Raw genomic sequence first — 13,281 nt, 5'->3', positions numbered from 1 at the left:
TGACCACTGAGCAAGGTTGAAGGTTCAGTGCCTTGCTCAAGGTAATGTCACTCAACGGCGGTCGTTGAGGGAGTGTGGTACTGAAGAAATACTGGAGAAAATGGTTAGGAGCACCAGTCACATGTGGAGTCAATAACATTGAATGACGATCTGTTTTGTGAATAAATTGTTTTAACAATAGCTGTTGTTGACATACAGAGTTGGTCTGTTGGCTCTGTCGTGAGATAACACAGCGAGCATCATTGGCAAAGATAGTGTTAGCTTGGACACTTCGAGAGCGTTCATCACAGCAACCCGCGTACAACTTGGTTTAATCCAAAGGTCCTTTGCATAATGTTAATTTGCCATTCAAGGGATGTCTGGTCGCTCATCCGCCAACAACCATCTCTCTCTCCTGACCCCCCCCCCCCCCCCCCCCGTGCAGGTCCTGGAGGACAACGACTACGGCCGTGCGGTGGACTGGTGGGGTCTGGGCGTGGTCACCTATGAGATGATGTGCGGCCGGCTGCCCTTCTACAACCAGGACCACGAGAAGCTGTTTGAGCTCATCCTCATGGAGGACATCAAGTTCCCACGCACGCTGTCCTCCGACGCCAAGTCCCTGCTGTCCGGCCTGCTCATCAAGGACCCCAACAAACGGTGTGTGTGTGTGTGTGTGTGTGTGTGTGTGTGTGTGTGTGTGTGTGTGTGTGTGTGTGTGTGTGTGTGTGTGCGTGTGTGTGTGTGTGTGTGTGTGTGTGTGTGTGTGTGTGTGTGTGTGTGTGTGTGTGTGTGTGTGTGTGTGTGTGTGTGTGGCGGTATGATACACAAGTACACACAAAGGTATCATTGAAACGTTTTCGCTATCGACTTCAAGTGCTATACCGTTTCTCTTTTATTTGACACGTTGGATGAATGAAAACACATTTCATTGTGTGACACAGTACAGTACAGTACATTGTCTTCAGCCTAGCATTTCTACATGCTATCTCTACTTTTCGTATGTTTCCGAGCCTAGCCATTCATTGGTTTGCAGATCCTTCACTCAAACTGACATTGTGCTGAGCAGAGCGGAGGGCGGGACGTTCACACAGCAGAGGACTTTTTACGATTGCTCTTTTTAAAAATGTCTGCTCCGATCAGAACAATAAACTCACCAGACCCCTGCTGTCAGAGACACTTACCAGACCCCTGCTGTCAGCTACGTCAGAGACACTTACCAGACCCCTGCTGTCAGCTACGTCAGAGACACTCACCAGACCCCTGCTGTCAGCTACGTCAGAGACACTTACCAGACCCCTGCTGTCAGCTACGTCAGAGACACTTACCAGACCCCTGCTGTCAGCTACGTCAGAGACACTTACCAGACCCCTGCTGTCAGCTACGTCAGAGACACTTACCAGACCCCTGCTGTCAGCTACATCAGAGACATTTACCAGACCCCTGCTGTCAGCTACATCAGAGACACTTACCAGACCCCTGCTGTCAGCTACGTCAGAGACACTCACCAGACCCCTGCTGTCAGAAACACTCACCAGACCCCTGCTGTCAGCTACATCAGAGACACTCACCAGACCCCTGCTGTCAGAAACACTCACCAGACCCCTGCTGTCAGCTACATCAGAGACACTCACCAGACCCCTGCTGTCAGCTACATCAGAGACACTCACCAGACCCCTGCTGTCAGCTACGTCAGAGACACTCACCAGACCCCTGCTGTAAGCTACATCAGAGACACTCACCAGACCCCTGCTGTCAGCTACATCAGAGACACTCACCAGACCCCTGCTGTCAGAGACACTCACCAGACCCCTGCTGTCAGCTACGTCAGAGACATTTACCAGACTCTTCCAGCTGTTTTAAGTGTAGTTAGAGTCAGGCTACAAGGGGATACAGTTGGCAGGTAAATAGTCATCTTTCTCCCTCACATTTACAAATCTACTGTGGATACATGTCAAATCTACTGGGGATAGATTTATGATCTTTAGATTTAAGATTTATAGATCTATGGGGATAAGGGGATGTGTTAAAACCAGGGCCCTCATTTATCAATAATGCGTAGAAAGTGTTCTATTTTTGTTCCTAAGCACGGAATGTCTCTACGCACAGAAAAATTGGGATTTATCAACTGTGCGTACGCAGGCCGTACGCACACTCCGTGTTGATAAATACCATTTGTTCTTACCGTCTATGCTCGTGCATGATTATCCATATATGGTAATGAAACACCCCCATGGGATGTGAAATAAGGGACTAAGCCGAGCGAACTCTGAGATACTTCACGAGCGAGATTGTTCACGGAGGTCTAAAACCAACTAATTTAACGCACTGTTGAACCAAGAAGACACAACGCGTGTTACGGGAGAAATACGCGACAGGCTGACGGACTTGTACACGGTGATGTTGGATATCAACGACTCCCTAAAAACCATTGCTGCCTGGGCAGCGTAAAATACTAATAAAGACCGTTAACCTGTTTGGTGTTGGTGTCTTAATAACAATGCTGGAATATGAATGCCTTTTTTCATTTCATTCTTTTAAAGTTCGATTGGCTACCTGGTATAATATGATTTGTAGAGGCATACAATCTATTTTGATGTTGGTATTAGGTAGCCTATATAAATGATATATAATACATTATGCAACAGACATTATGGCACAGACACAGAGCCCTGCGAAGCCTGCATACAGTCAACTAACTTGATCGTTAATCTAACTGTTGTCCTTGTATCTTTACGCTTATGAAAACATTAAATAATATGTATAGGATTATGGCACAGACACAGAGCCCTGCGAAGCCTGCATACAGTCAACTAACTTGATCGTTAATCTAACTGTTGTCCTTGTATCTTTACGCTTATGAAAACATTAAATAATATGTATAGGCTATAGGCCCTCGTTTGGCCATAATAATAGCCTATTCTCAAATGGCTATCCGCTGTGGGCTATCTCCTCGCTGACGGACCAGTATACCTATATCATATCATATCATATTCCTATGTCTCCAAGGAATCGTGGGGCTCTGGGGAAGAAAGGTTGGGGACCCCTGCTATAGCCTATATCCTTTATAATGTTATATGCTATTTTATTTACAGTAGTCTATTTATGAGTTGTTTCCATAGCCGGTCTCAGACAGTTATGCATGTGGCTGAGACGGATCGGGATTAGAAGCTGTTAGGAAACTGCTTCTCGGCTACGAATTAAAGCCACGATTGAAAATAATGTACTTCCTTTCTTGACAATAGCCTATACTATAACAATAATACGAAAGCATACAAGAACAATGAATCTCACTGCCATGTAGCCTACGCCATGTGTAGCCTGCTTATGTGATCAATAAAAACTCGAACTTGAATTCCATCACGTCTGTGCGGGAGCACACAAATAGACTGTGTTGTCACAATGTAAATAAAATCGTGCACTGAAAAGTTACAGTATGTAGATGGTTGATTATTTGTATGACAGTCAGTAAACCCTTGCAAAAAGTATCAGTTTTATTTAATGAATTGATATTTAAGTGATATTTTAATTACAGATACCCCAGTAATAACATTACAATTTAATGTGTTCCTCCTGGCCACCGGCAATGACTTATCAGCCAAATGCAACGATAAATAAATAAGATGCATTCATTTGGAAAGACCTATTCCAAATGCTATTTATAGGATTTGACAATAATTACACTAATGTCGCTATTTTACAATTAACTATAATGAATTACGGGTCATATGAACACGCCAGTGTTGAAACGAATGCACAAAAGATTATTTCCGTGTTGCAGTCTTCATATTCTACCTCTGGGCGCCAGGTACGCACGGTCTGAGCTGTGCGTAGATATACGCACAATGTCAAGCACACGTTCAAATTGATAAGTCCCACACTTTGCTTAGAAATGATCGTACGCACGGTTTACGCACATATCTGTGCGTACGCACCATTGATAAATGAGGGCCCAGGGCTGTCAAACGGTAAAAAGAATTCTTAACGCATTAATCACAACAGGATGTCATTAGAGTCGCAATTAACCCAAATAAAATACATAGCAAGATGCATCTGGGATGTGGTAATGAGGAAATGCATTATAAAATGGTTAGGGGAAGTAATCATAAGTACTTATCGATCACTTATCTTATCGATTCTTCAATACTATTGAATGGTGATACCATAGAGTTCAAATGTATTCTATTCTAACTGCCCAGATTTGATCTCTGATGTCTCTGTTTACCTGTTGGCTCCTTTGTTGGATGAGGGCAGATGCAGCGACACCGCCTGCATCATTAGCATCATCAAATGGCCTTAAATAGGAAGTAGGCCTTAGTTGGATCCTGGCCTTCCTTCAAACCTTGTGGAAAGAATGTGCAGACAACTTGGTTTAATCGTAACCCTTTCACTACCACACTACAGAAGGTTAACCATCTGTAGTGTGGTAGTGAAAGGGTTAACCCTTTGTCGTGTGGCAGTGAAAGGGTTAACCTTCTGTATTGTCGCAGTGAAGGGGTTAACCATTTGGGAGTGTGGTATTGAAAGGGTTAAAGTCAGTTCACAAAGTACGTCTAATGAAATCTGCCATTCATGGGATGTCTGGTCACTCACATGTACACACAAATTAGGGATGCCCCGATCACGTTTTTTGCCCGATCACCGATTGTCGTGAGCCATATCGGCCGATACCGATCCGATACAGATCGTTTTTGATTAAAAAAATGTTTTAAATTATTTTATATAAATTTTAATTTTAATTTTTATAAAATATATATATATTATATAATTAGACTTGTACTTGTATTATCTGCGAGACATCGCCACCACGCAACAAGCTCCACTGTCTGTGTGTACTCTAGTAGCCTCCAGCTACGGCCAGGATTCTCCGGAGCTGCAGCTGGACCCTATACTCGAGTAGCCTGCAGCTACGGCCAGGATTCTCCGGAGCTGCAGCTGGACCCTATTGATCACATTCAACAACATGCCCTCAGCTCGAATACGCATTGAATGAGTGTTATAAAACATTGATATCAGGAGCTATCTGTGGCTACTGCTGGCCGGCTATATAACGTTGATACAGCGCCTCAGTGAACTATTTAGTTCAGTGGGACATTTCGTTTTGAACAGTGAGCTGACGTCAGCTAACGTGAGCTAGCGGAGGTATCATACACGTCTCTACTAGACTTGCTGGAGCGTTTGTTGATGTCAGGAGCTATCAGTAGCTGGCCGGCTAGATACCGTTCGGTTAGACAATGCCTCATCATGTATTGGACTGGAAGTGAATGGTTGACTGGGTCATTTTGTAACGGTAGCTAACATTAGCTCAGGGAGGTCACGTCCGGTCCCACTAGACTAGACTAGACCCGTGTTTACATGCGTGCGGGAGGGGCTGGAGGGTGGAGCAGACGCCGCACCACCCGGTGTCTGAGACAGAACTCAGCGAGTGAGATCGGTTTTGACGATCGGCGAAAATAAAGCATTATCACCGATCACCGATCGCATATTTATACTGATTATCGGCCGATAACGATCGGTGGCCGATCGATCGGGGCATCCCTAACACAAATACCTATGAAGGTCCAGTACCGGTGCACATGTGCACGGACTTCGCACTTGTACATACGCACACGTATCCAAGTACACCCAGTGGTGTCAGCTTCAATATGTTGGGAGTTCTTTGTGTCCGTCAAGTTTGGTTTGATTCCCTTCAAACGTCACACTCTTCTGTTTTGGTTCTAAGTATTGAGGATAAAATGGAGTTACTCAATGAATGAAAACAAGTATTCACTAATCATTTGTTTGATCTTATTCTCCTCTAGGCTTGGAGGAGGTCCAGACGATGCCAAGGAGATCATGAGACACAGTTATTTCTCTGGCGTGGACTGGCAGGAGGTTTATGATAGAAAGGTAAATGGAACGCAAGGTGAAAAATTTAAGGAAAACTCCAACATTTTGGGAAATTAGCTTATTTGCCATCTACCCTGGAGTTAGACAAGAAGATACATACCTTTTTCTTCTCTGTGCATGCAGTAGGGGTAGGAAGACATTGGGAACTAGGCTAATGGAGGAACCTACTTCCAGTGACTGACGCTAAGCTAGGCTAACGGTGCACGTCTTCCTACTCCTACTGCATGCACAGAGAAGAAAAAGGGTATGTATCTTCTTGTCTAACTCCAGGGTAGATGCCAAATAAGCGAATTTCCCAAAATGTTGGAGTTTTCCTTTAAGCACTAAACACAACTAAGCACTCTCCTACCGCCGCAGAGACCCGGGTTCAATTCCCATTAGCGGTACCTCCAGCTTGGTCAGGCGTTCCTACGAACACAATTGCCAGTGTTTGGAGGTGAGAAGCAGGTGGGGGTATGAGTCCTGGTTGCGTGTTACTTTTTAACAGCGGAGCAGTGCAAGAATGTGACAATTTGACCATGTGACCGCGGCAACGCGGGAGAGCGGCAGTGCGGAAATAGGCTGTCTATTGCCATTCTCTAAGCTCCTTAACAGCGCCTAAACTTAACCGTTCTAACCTTAACCAACTCCGAAACAATGCCTAACCTTAACCTTAACCATGCCTAACCTTAACCTTAACCATAGAAAGAATATTGCCATTCTCTAAGACAAACTCTAACCTTAACCAGCTCCTTAACAGCGCCTAAACTTAACCGTTCTAACCTTAACCAACTCCGAAACAATGCCTAACCTTAACCTTAACCTTAACCATGCCTAACCTTAACCGGCGAAAGAATACACGTTAAAGAAAAATCACGTTAAAAAAAAAAAAAATTATGGGATTCGAACTTGTCAACAACGGACCGCAGGACCGCAGGACCGCTGCGTTGCCAGGTGAGCTGAGCGCCGAATGAAAATCTTGGCGGATTAGGGCGGTTACATAATGCCGCAAGCTCTGCCGCTCCGCTCTGCGGTTGCCGCGCCTGCCGCGGGGCGTGTCGCAGCCAATCAGGGCCGCGGGGCGTGTCGCAGCCAATCAGGGAAAATGCGGAAGCAACGGCAGCACTGCTCCGCTGTTATTAAGCAATAAGCGTCCTGGTTGTTGCAATAGCAACGTCAGGGTGCTTGTTCAGAAGGGAGGGGGATCTAGGAGAGATAACATGAACCTCTGCATGCATTATGCTCCACATGTATCGGAGGAAGCATGTGGTAGTATACACCCTCTCAAGACCAACAGAAGGATTGCACAATGACCATGACATTGGCAGGAGGAATTGGCATGACAACTAAATTGGGGAGAAAAAGGGAGAAGAAATTACCCCCTGAAATTAGATTATTAGTTTGAGGTCGTTTGGACAAAATAAATTATTGTATATTCCTCATTAGAGAGATCCAACATGGAAATTAAAGGGATTTGGCTTTGATTTCTGACATGTTACACAAGGCGCTTGGTATCGGATTTTAGCATTGGGGAAATTGTGTGATATCCTACCCATGCCTAGTTTTTCCTACTCTAGTTTCAAGTGATTTGTTTAGTTTTCATCTTTTCTTTGATTTCAAGTGTTGCTGAATAATAATTTTTTCAAAAGCTCCATCGCTGGCTGAAATTAACATGTCATTTAATTGTCTGTGAGACCTTTGAATTGCACATGTGATGCATATTAGCATGCACACACACACACACACACACACACACACACAACAGCAGAGGGAGGTGTGACCTTGTGTCCCCAAGGTCTCAGTGTGGTGCGTGTGTCACCTCCAGGTGGGAGTCGGATGCTGTGTGACAACACATACACTATGAGACACAAGTGATGCCTCTTCTGTTCCTCTCTCCTCCTATTCCTCATCTCCTTCTCCTTACCTCCTGTCTTCTCCTCTTCTTTTGTTTCCTCTCTCTCTCCTCCTATCTCCCGTTTTTCTCTCTCCTCCTATCTCCCCTCTATCTTCTCCTACTTTCTCCTCTTATCCCCCTTCTCTCCTATCTCCCTCCTCTCTTTCTTCGTATCTCCCCCCTCTCTATCTCCTCCCTCTCTCTCCTCTTCTCCTATCTACCCCCATGTCCTCCTATCTTCCCTCCCCCCTCGTCTCCTCTCCTCCTGCCCCCCCCTCTCTCTCCTCTCCTTCTATCTTCCCTCCCCTCTTGTCTCCTCTCCTCCCAGTTGCTTCCTCCCTTCAAGCCTCAGGTGGCGTCAGAAACAGACACCAGGTATTTTGATGAGGAGTTCACAGCCCAGACCATCACCATCACCCCGCCAGAGAAATGTAAGGCACTCTATCTCTCTCTCTCTCTCCATTTCTCTCTCTCTCTCACATGTGAACACAATCCCATTTACAATAACACAGGATGAGGTCATATTCAACTATGAAAAACCTGAATATGATCTCTGGGATATGCACATGTCAGAGACGGAAAGTATTGTACTTTTTTTTTTTTTTTTAATTTTTTTATCCACTTTTTCTCCCATTTTTCTATATTTTTCTCCCATCCCAATTTTCGTATCATCCAATTCAACCCTCCCCTGTCACGAACGCTGTTTCTTGCCTCCCACAAGCCGGCTGCAATGTGGACTAAGTCATACATAGCACAAGTCCCCTCCGGTACTTGAGGTAACAGCAGTCGCATCTTTTCACCTGCGCAGCTCGATCTCTGTGTCGAGGAGTAACGTGTGGGAGGCTCACGCTGCCCCCGACACTTCCTGATTCTACTGCGCAGGCGCACCAACCGACTTGTAGGAGTCGCTTGTTCACAACGCCCGATCCCCACCCTTCAGTTTCCCTCCCCGTAATACGGCCAATGTGTATTACTGCGGACGACCAGCTAAACTGAAAACAATGTGGAGAGCTGGATTCGAACACGCGAATCCTAGCGTCTCCACACTGGTGGCGAGTGCCTTGCCCACTACACCACCTAGCCGCCCTGAAAGTATTGTACTTTTGTACTTAAGTATAATGTTATATGTTTTTACTTCCTTTTTTCTGTTTTGGGGGATGACTAAAAATGGACTAAAAATACTCCTACATTCATCTGCAACACCTGTAACAAGTATTAGTTACTTTTAACAATACATTCATACAATGAGACAGACTGAAAGAGGACTGGACCACCAACCCCTTTTAGCTTTAGCCTTTTAGTCCGTTTTCAACCTGCTGTTCCTCATACCAACCAGCTCTGGATAATTAAGCACAAAACAATGCAAGTCAATGGGGTCAAGCTTCTGTCAATACAAGCTGACTGAAGCTCACTGACATCTATGTTGTGTGACTGAGGAGTAACCTCACCTCATCTGCTGTATATATATATATATATATGCATGTGTGTGTTTGTTAGTAAAAGTGTGATATTGCCCACTTTAGATGAATGTGTGTGTCTATAGAGTCTTAAATAAAGGTTTGAATGAATTCATGTAAATGTGTATAATCTATAATGCCTTTGCTACAAGTGTGTGTGTGTGTGTGTGTGTGTGTGTGTGTGTGTGTGTGTGTGTGTGTGAGTGAGTGAGTGAGTGAGTGAGTGAGTGAGTGAGTGAGTGAGTGAGTGAGTGAGTGAGTGAGTGAGTGAGTGAGTGAGTGAGTGAGTGAGTGAGTGAGTGAGTGAGTGAGTGAGTGAGTGAGTGAGTGAGTGAGTGAGTGAGTGAGTGAGTGAGTGAGTGAGTGAGTGAGTGAGTGAGTGAGTGAGTGAGTGAGTGAGTGAGTGAGTGAGTGAGTGAGTGAGTGAGTGAGTGAGTGAGTGAGTGAGTGAGTGAGTGAGTGAGTGAGTGAGTGAGTGAGTGAGTGAGTGAGTGAGTGAGTGAGTGAGTGAGTGAGTGAGTGAGTGAGTGAGTGAGTGAGTGAGTGAGTGAGTGAGTGAGTGAGTGAGTGAGTGAGTGAGTGAGTGAGTGAGTGAGTGAGTGAGTGAGTGAGTGAGTGAGTGAGTGAGTGAGTGAGTGAGTGAGTGAGTGAGTGAGTGAGTGAGTGAGTGAGTGAGTGAGTGAGTGAGTGAGTGAGTGAGTGAGTGAGTGAGTGAGTGAGTGAGTGAGTGAGTGAGTGAGTGAGTGAGTGAGTGAGTGAGTGAGTGTGTGTGTGTGTGTGTGTGTCTAGGTGTGTGTGTCTAGGTGTGTCTTGCCACTAGGGATGAGTCAGAATCCGAACATGAATTTGGAAAAGCACAGATAATGAGATGGACACAAATATTTTAATTACACGGATATTAATATTATTCATTCATTTTAATTCATTTTAATGAATTCTGGTAAACGGAGATACTGAATAAAACGTGCATCACAATGCTTTTGTTTTCCAGACACACACCATTTCAAACATTATAAAAGAATATTTCCACTACTCCAAATCAAGAAAGAAATGTATTATCTTTTGAAGGATGGCCATGTCAGAAAACGACATAATGGACCTGTCTCAAACCCTGCCCTCTTTTCTTGATCCTCCAATCACAACTGTCGCTTACCTCGGACAAACCAAGTTTGTCCGAGGTAAGCGACAGTTGTGATTGGAGGATCAAGAAAAGGGGCAGGGTTTGAGACAGGTCCATTGGAACTGGGGCGGTATCCGCTCGCCCTTCCTCATTGTTACGACCCCTGAGGTCTAAGGGTAATGGGCTGTAACATAAACGTTGGTTGATGGAAAAGACGGACAAGGTTTGTAAACACAATGATATTTATTTATATAACCAGCACATGTAAAGGGTGAGCCAAGGCCAAAACAACAAACAAACACCACTATTCTCCAACATAAACCAACCTAATCTATGGTCAAATTAATTACATTATTGGGCGCCCCAGTGGCGAACCACATAGCGCGCTCAGCCGCGACACGGCCGACCCGGGTTCGACTCCCGAACCCGTCGTTATTTGCCGAATGTCTTCCCCCCACTCTGTCTCCCATTCCTCCTCTGTCTCCCCCTACTGGACTGCCCAGTAGAAATAAATCGATAAAACGCCAAAAAATAAATCTTTAAATTAATTACATTACTGTACCGAAACTACCGTTACCTAACCAAAACAGCAGAAAACAATATCCAAATGAAATGGCAGCTCACCCCATCCGTGCTTCCTGGAAAAGAGGAAAAAAATACATATTAGTGTTGATTAGGGGTGTAAAGGTACACGTATCCGTACCGAACCAAACCTTTTCAGTGTGTACCGTACCGTACCGAACCGAACCGAACGGCTGTAGTGTGTACCGAACGAATACAACGGTATGTTAACTGCCCACCGGGGGCTGTTTTTTTTCACAATCTAATATAATTATAATAATTTTTTCTTTTCAAGTCGATTATTAATTTCAATATAGAATATTCGTTGACAGCCCTACAAGTACAATTAGTTACTGCACACTACATCACCCCTGAGTGGATCATGGAAAGCCAAACTTTCCCCCACTGTACCGAAAACCCGTACCGAACCGTGACTTCAAAACCGAGGTACGTACCGAACCGTGGTTTTTGTGTACCGTTACACCCCTATTAGTGATACATACAAGAATGGTAAACATATAACAAAACAATCTATAGCTCTCTGTGGCCACACACACACAAAGGCAATTTCGCCAATACAAAGGCCAATAAACAAATGCAATGTTACAAAATACCAACAGGCTAGCCTCATGCCAGAGAGAGGAATGAATGATCTGAGCAGCCATGTTTTAACCAGGGTATGGTGATCCGGGATTGGGTGGTGGGTGATGGTTGCTGATTGGGTGCAGGAGTCTTGAAACCCATCCACCAATCGGTGATGTGCTGCACAGTAGTCCACCAATGGAGGGGCAGGAATAGATGGGAACAATGGTGGAGGACGGGTTCTGGCTGGAGGGAGGAAACTAAATGGAGACAAGACACACACTGGGGAAGCAATTACATTGGGATGTAACACTCATGTATGGAAAATAGTCCACAAATTTAATATTTAGGCTATTTATCATTCTTATGTGTGAATAATTTGTTAAATGATAGACTTTAGAAACAAAATCTTGAACATGGTCTAATTTTAGTTTGTAGGCTTCTTTTAAAGATTGGTTTCCGACACAGCAAGTAAACATTTTCTTCTCTATGAAGCTGATTTTGTTTTCAGAACATCACACAAATATTAGATTAGATTAAACTACAGGCTGCATAAAAAGAATACAGGGAAGGTGGAGCGCAAAGGCCTGCTGTTACTACTTTTTTAAATAGCACAAAAAGTGTTTTTTTGGCTTACATCTACAGGCTGTGTGAAAGATTATATAGGAAAATAATAATAAACAGGCAAAAAAGTTAATGTATACTATTACTATTGTACTGATGTCTCCGCGCACACCCCTACTTGCCTAACTGGGCTAACATGTGCGTCAGTAATAGTCCCAGGCCACACGCACAGCTCTTAGCTGGGTTTGGAAAATGTGGGATTTTTAAATGTTAATGTGAGGTTTTTAGGGACACTAGCTAGCGTGTCGAATGTACAGTGGTTAATTACATCATGTTCTGTCAGTCAGGAGAACTGTAATGAAACCTAAACTCTGTTTATACACCTGTTAATTAAAACCTAAAGACAGACAGACACATAGACAAATAGACAGACAGACAGACAGACAGACAGACAGACAGACAGACAGACAGACAGACAGACAGACAGACAGACAGACAGACAGACAGACAGACAGACACATATATAGATAGATAGACAGACAGACAGACAGACAGACACATATAGAAATAGATAGATAGATAAACAGACAGACAGACACATAGATGAATAATAATAACACAAACTAAAATATTGAATCATGCAATATTGGAGAATTCTCAGACTATCCAAACCATAACCCCCCAACAAAAAAGCAAACAAATAGGAAAAGTATGGAGAGACCTAGGATGATGGTGATGTCACTTCCTCTCTTGCTCCTTGTAGTCGACGAGGATGGAATGGACTGTCTGGACAACGAGAGGAGACCGCATTTCCCACAGTTCTCCTACTCCGCCAGTGGACGGGAATGAACGGGTGGCATCATCATCACCGCCGGACTCTAATGAGGTCATCACTGTGGGACGACGAGAACCCCCTATCCGGCTTGACCGGAGAGATCCTGCCCCTCCCCTTTTCTCTCATTTTGGGTTCTTGAACTTTATGATTCCCTTTTTGAAGAAAACACTTTTGACAGGTGCAAAAACGCCGAGTCACATTGTAGGCCCCGAAATCTGTCATCACGATTGTGAGACATTATTGAACTGTGACCAGGTGTTTGATTATACGGAATGCCTCTTTAGTTACAGGAGCCCTAGCAGTGTATCTGCTGTGCTTTGGTGTGTGGTCCTCAAAAAACTAAAACAACCGACTTCCTTAAAAAACAATTCAGATACATTATGGTTTACACATTCTGAGTAGTCTACTTAATCGAATCGAT

General features: G+C 44.3%; 1 protein-coding gene across 1 annotated transcript in view; it reads left to right on the top strand.

The window, feature by feature from the left end:
* akt3a (v-akt murine thymoma viral oncogene homolog 3a) overlaps positions 1–12,874 on the top strand; it is a gene marked incomplete at its 3' end in the record, with an annotated part of 88,844 nt that extends 75,970 nt beyond the window's left edge. The window contains exons 8-11 of the mRNA XM_084321042.1: positions 425–639; positions 5,781–5,868; positions 8,070–8,172; positions 12,789–12,874. Of these exons, the coding sequence (XP_084177168.1) occupies positions 425–639; positions 5,781–5,868; positions 8,070–8,172; positions 12,789–12,874 (492 nt within the window). The remainder of the gene's footprint in view (positions 1–424; positions 640–5,780; positions 5,869–8,069; positions 8,173–12,788) is intronic.
* Positions 12,875–13,281: the final 407 nt, after the last annotated feature.

Source organism: Notolepis coatsorum (assembly GCF_963971535.1).
Source record: "Notolepis coatsorum genome assembly, chromosome: 9".
Lineage (NCBI taxonomy): Eukaryota > Metazoa > Chordata > Actinopteri > Aulopiformes > Paralepididae > Notolepis > Notolepis coatsorum.
The sequence above is the reverse complement of the archived record's forward strand: the minus strand, read 5'-3'. Positions and strand labels throughout refer to the sequence as shown.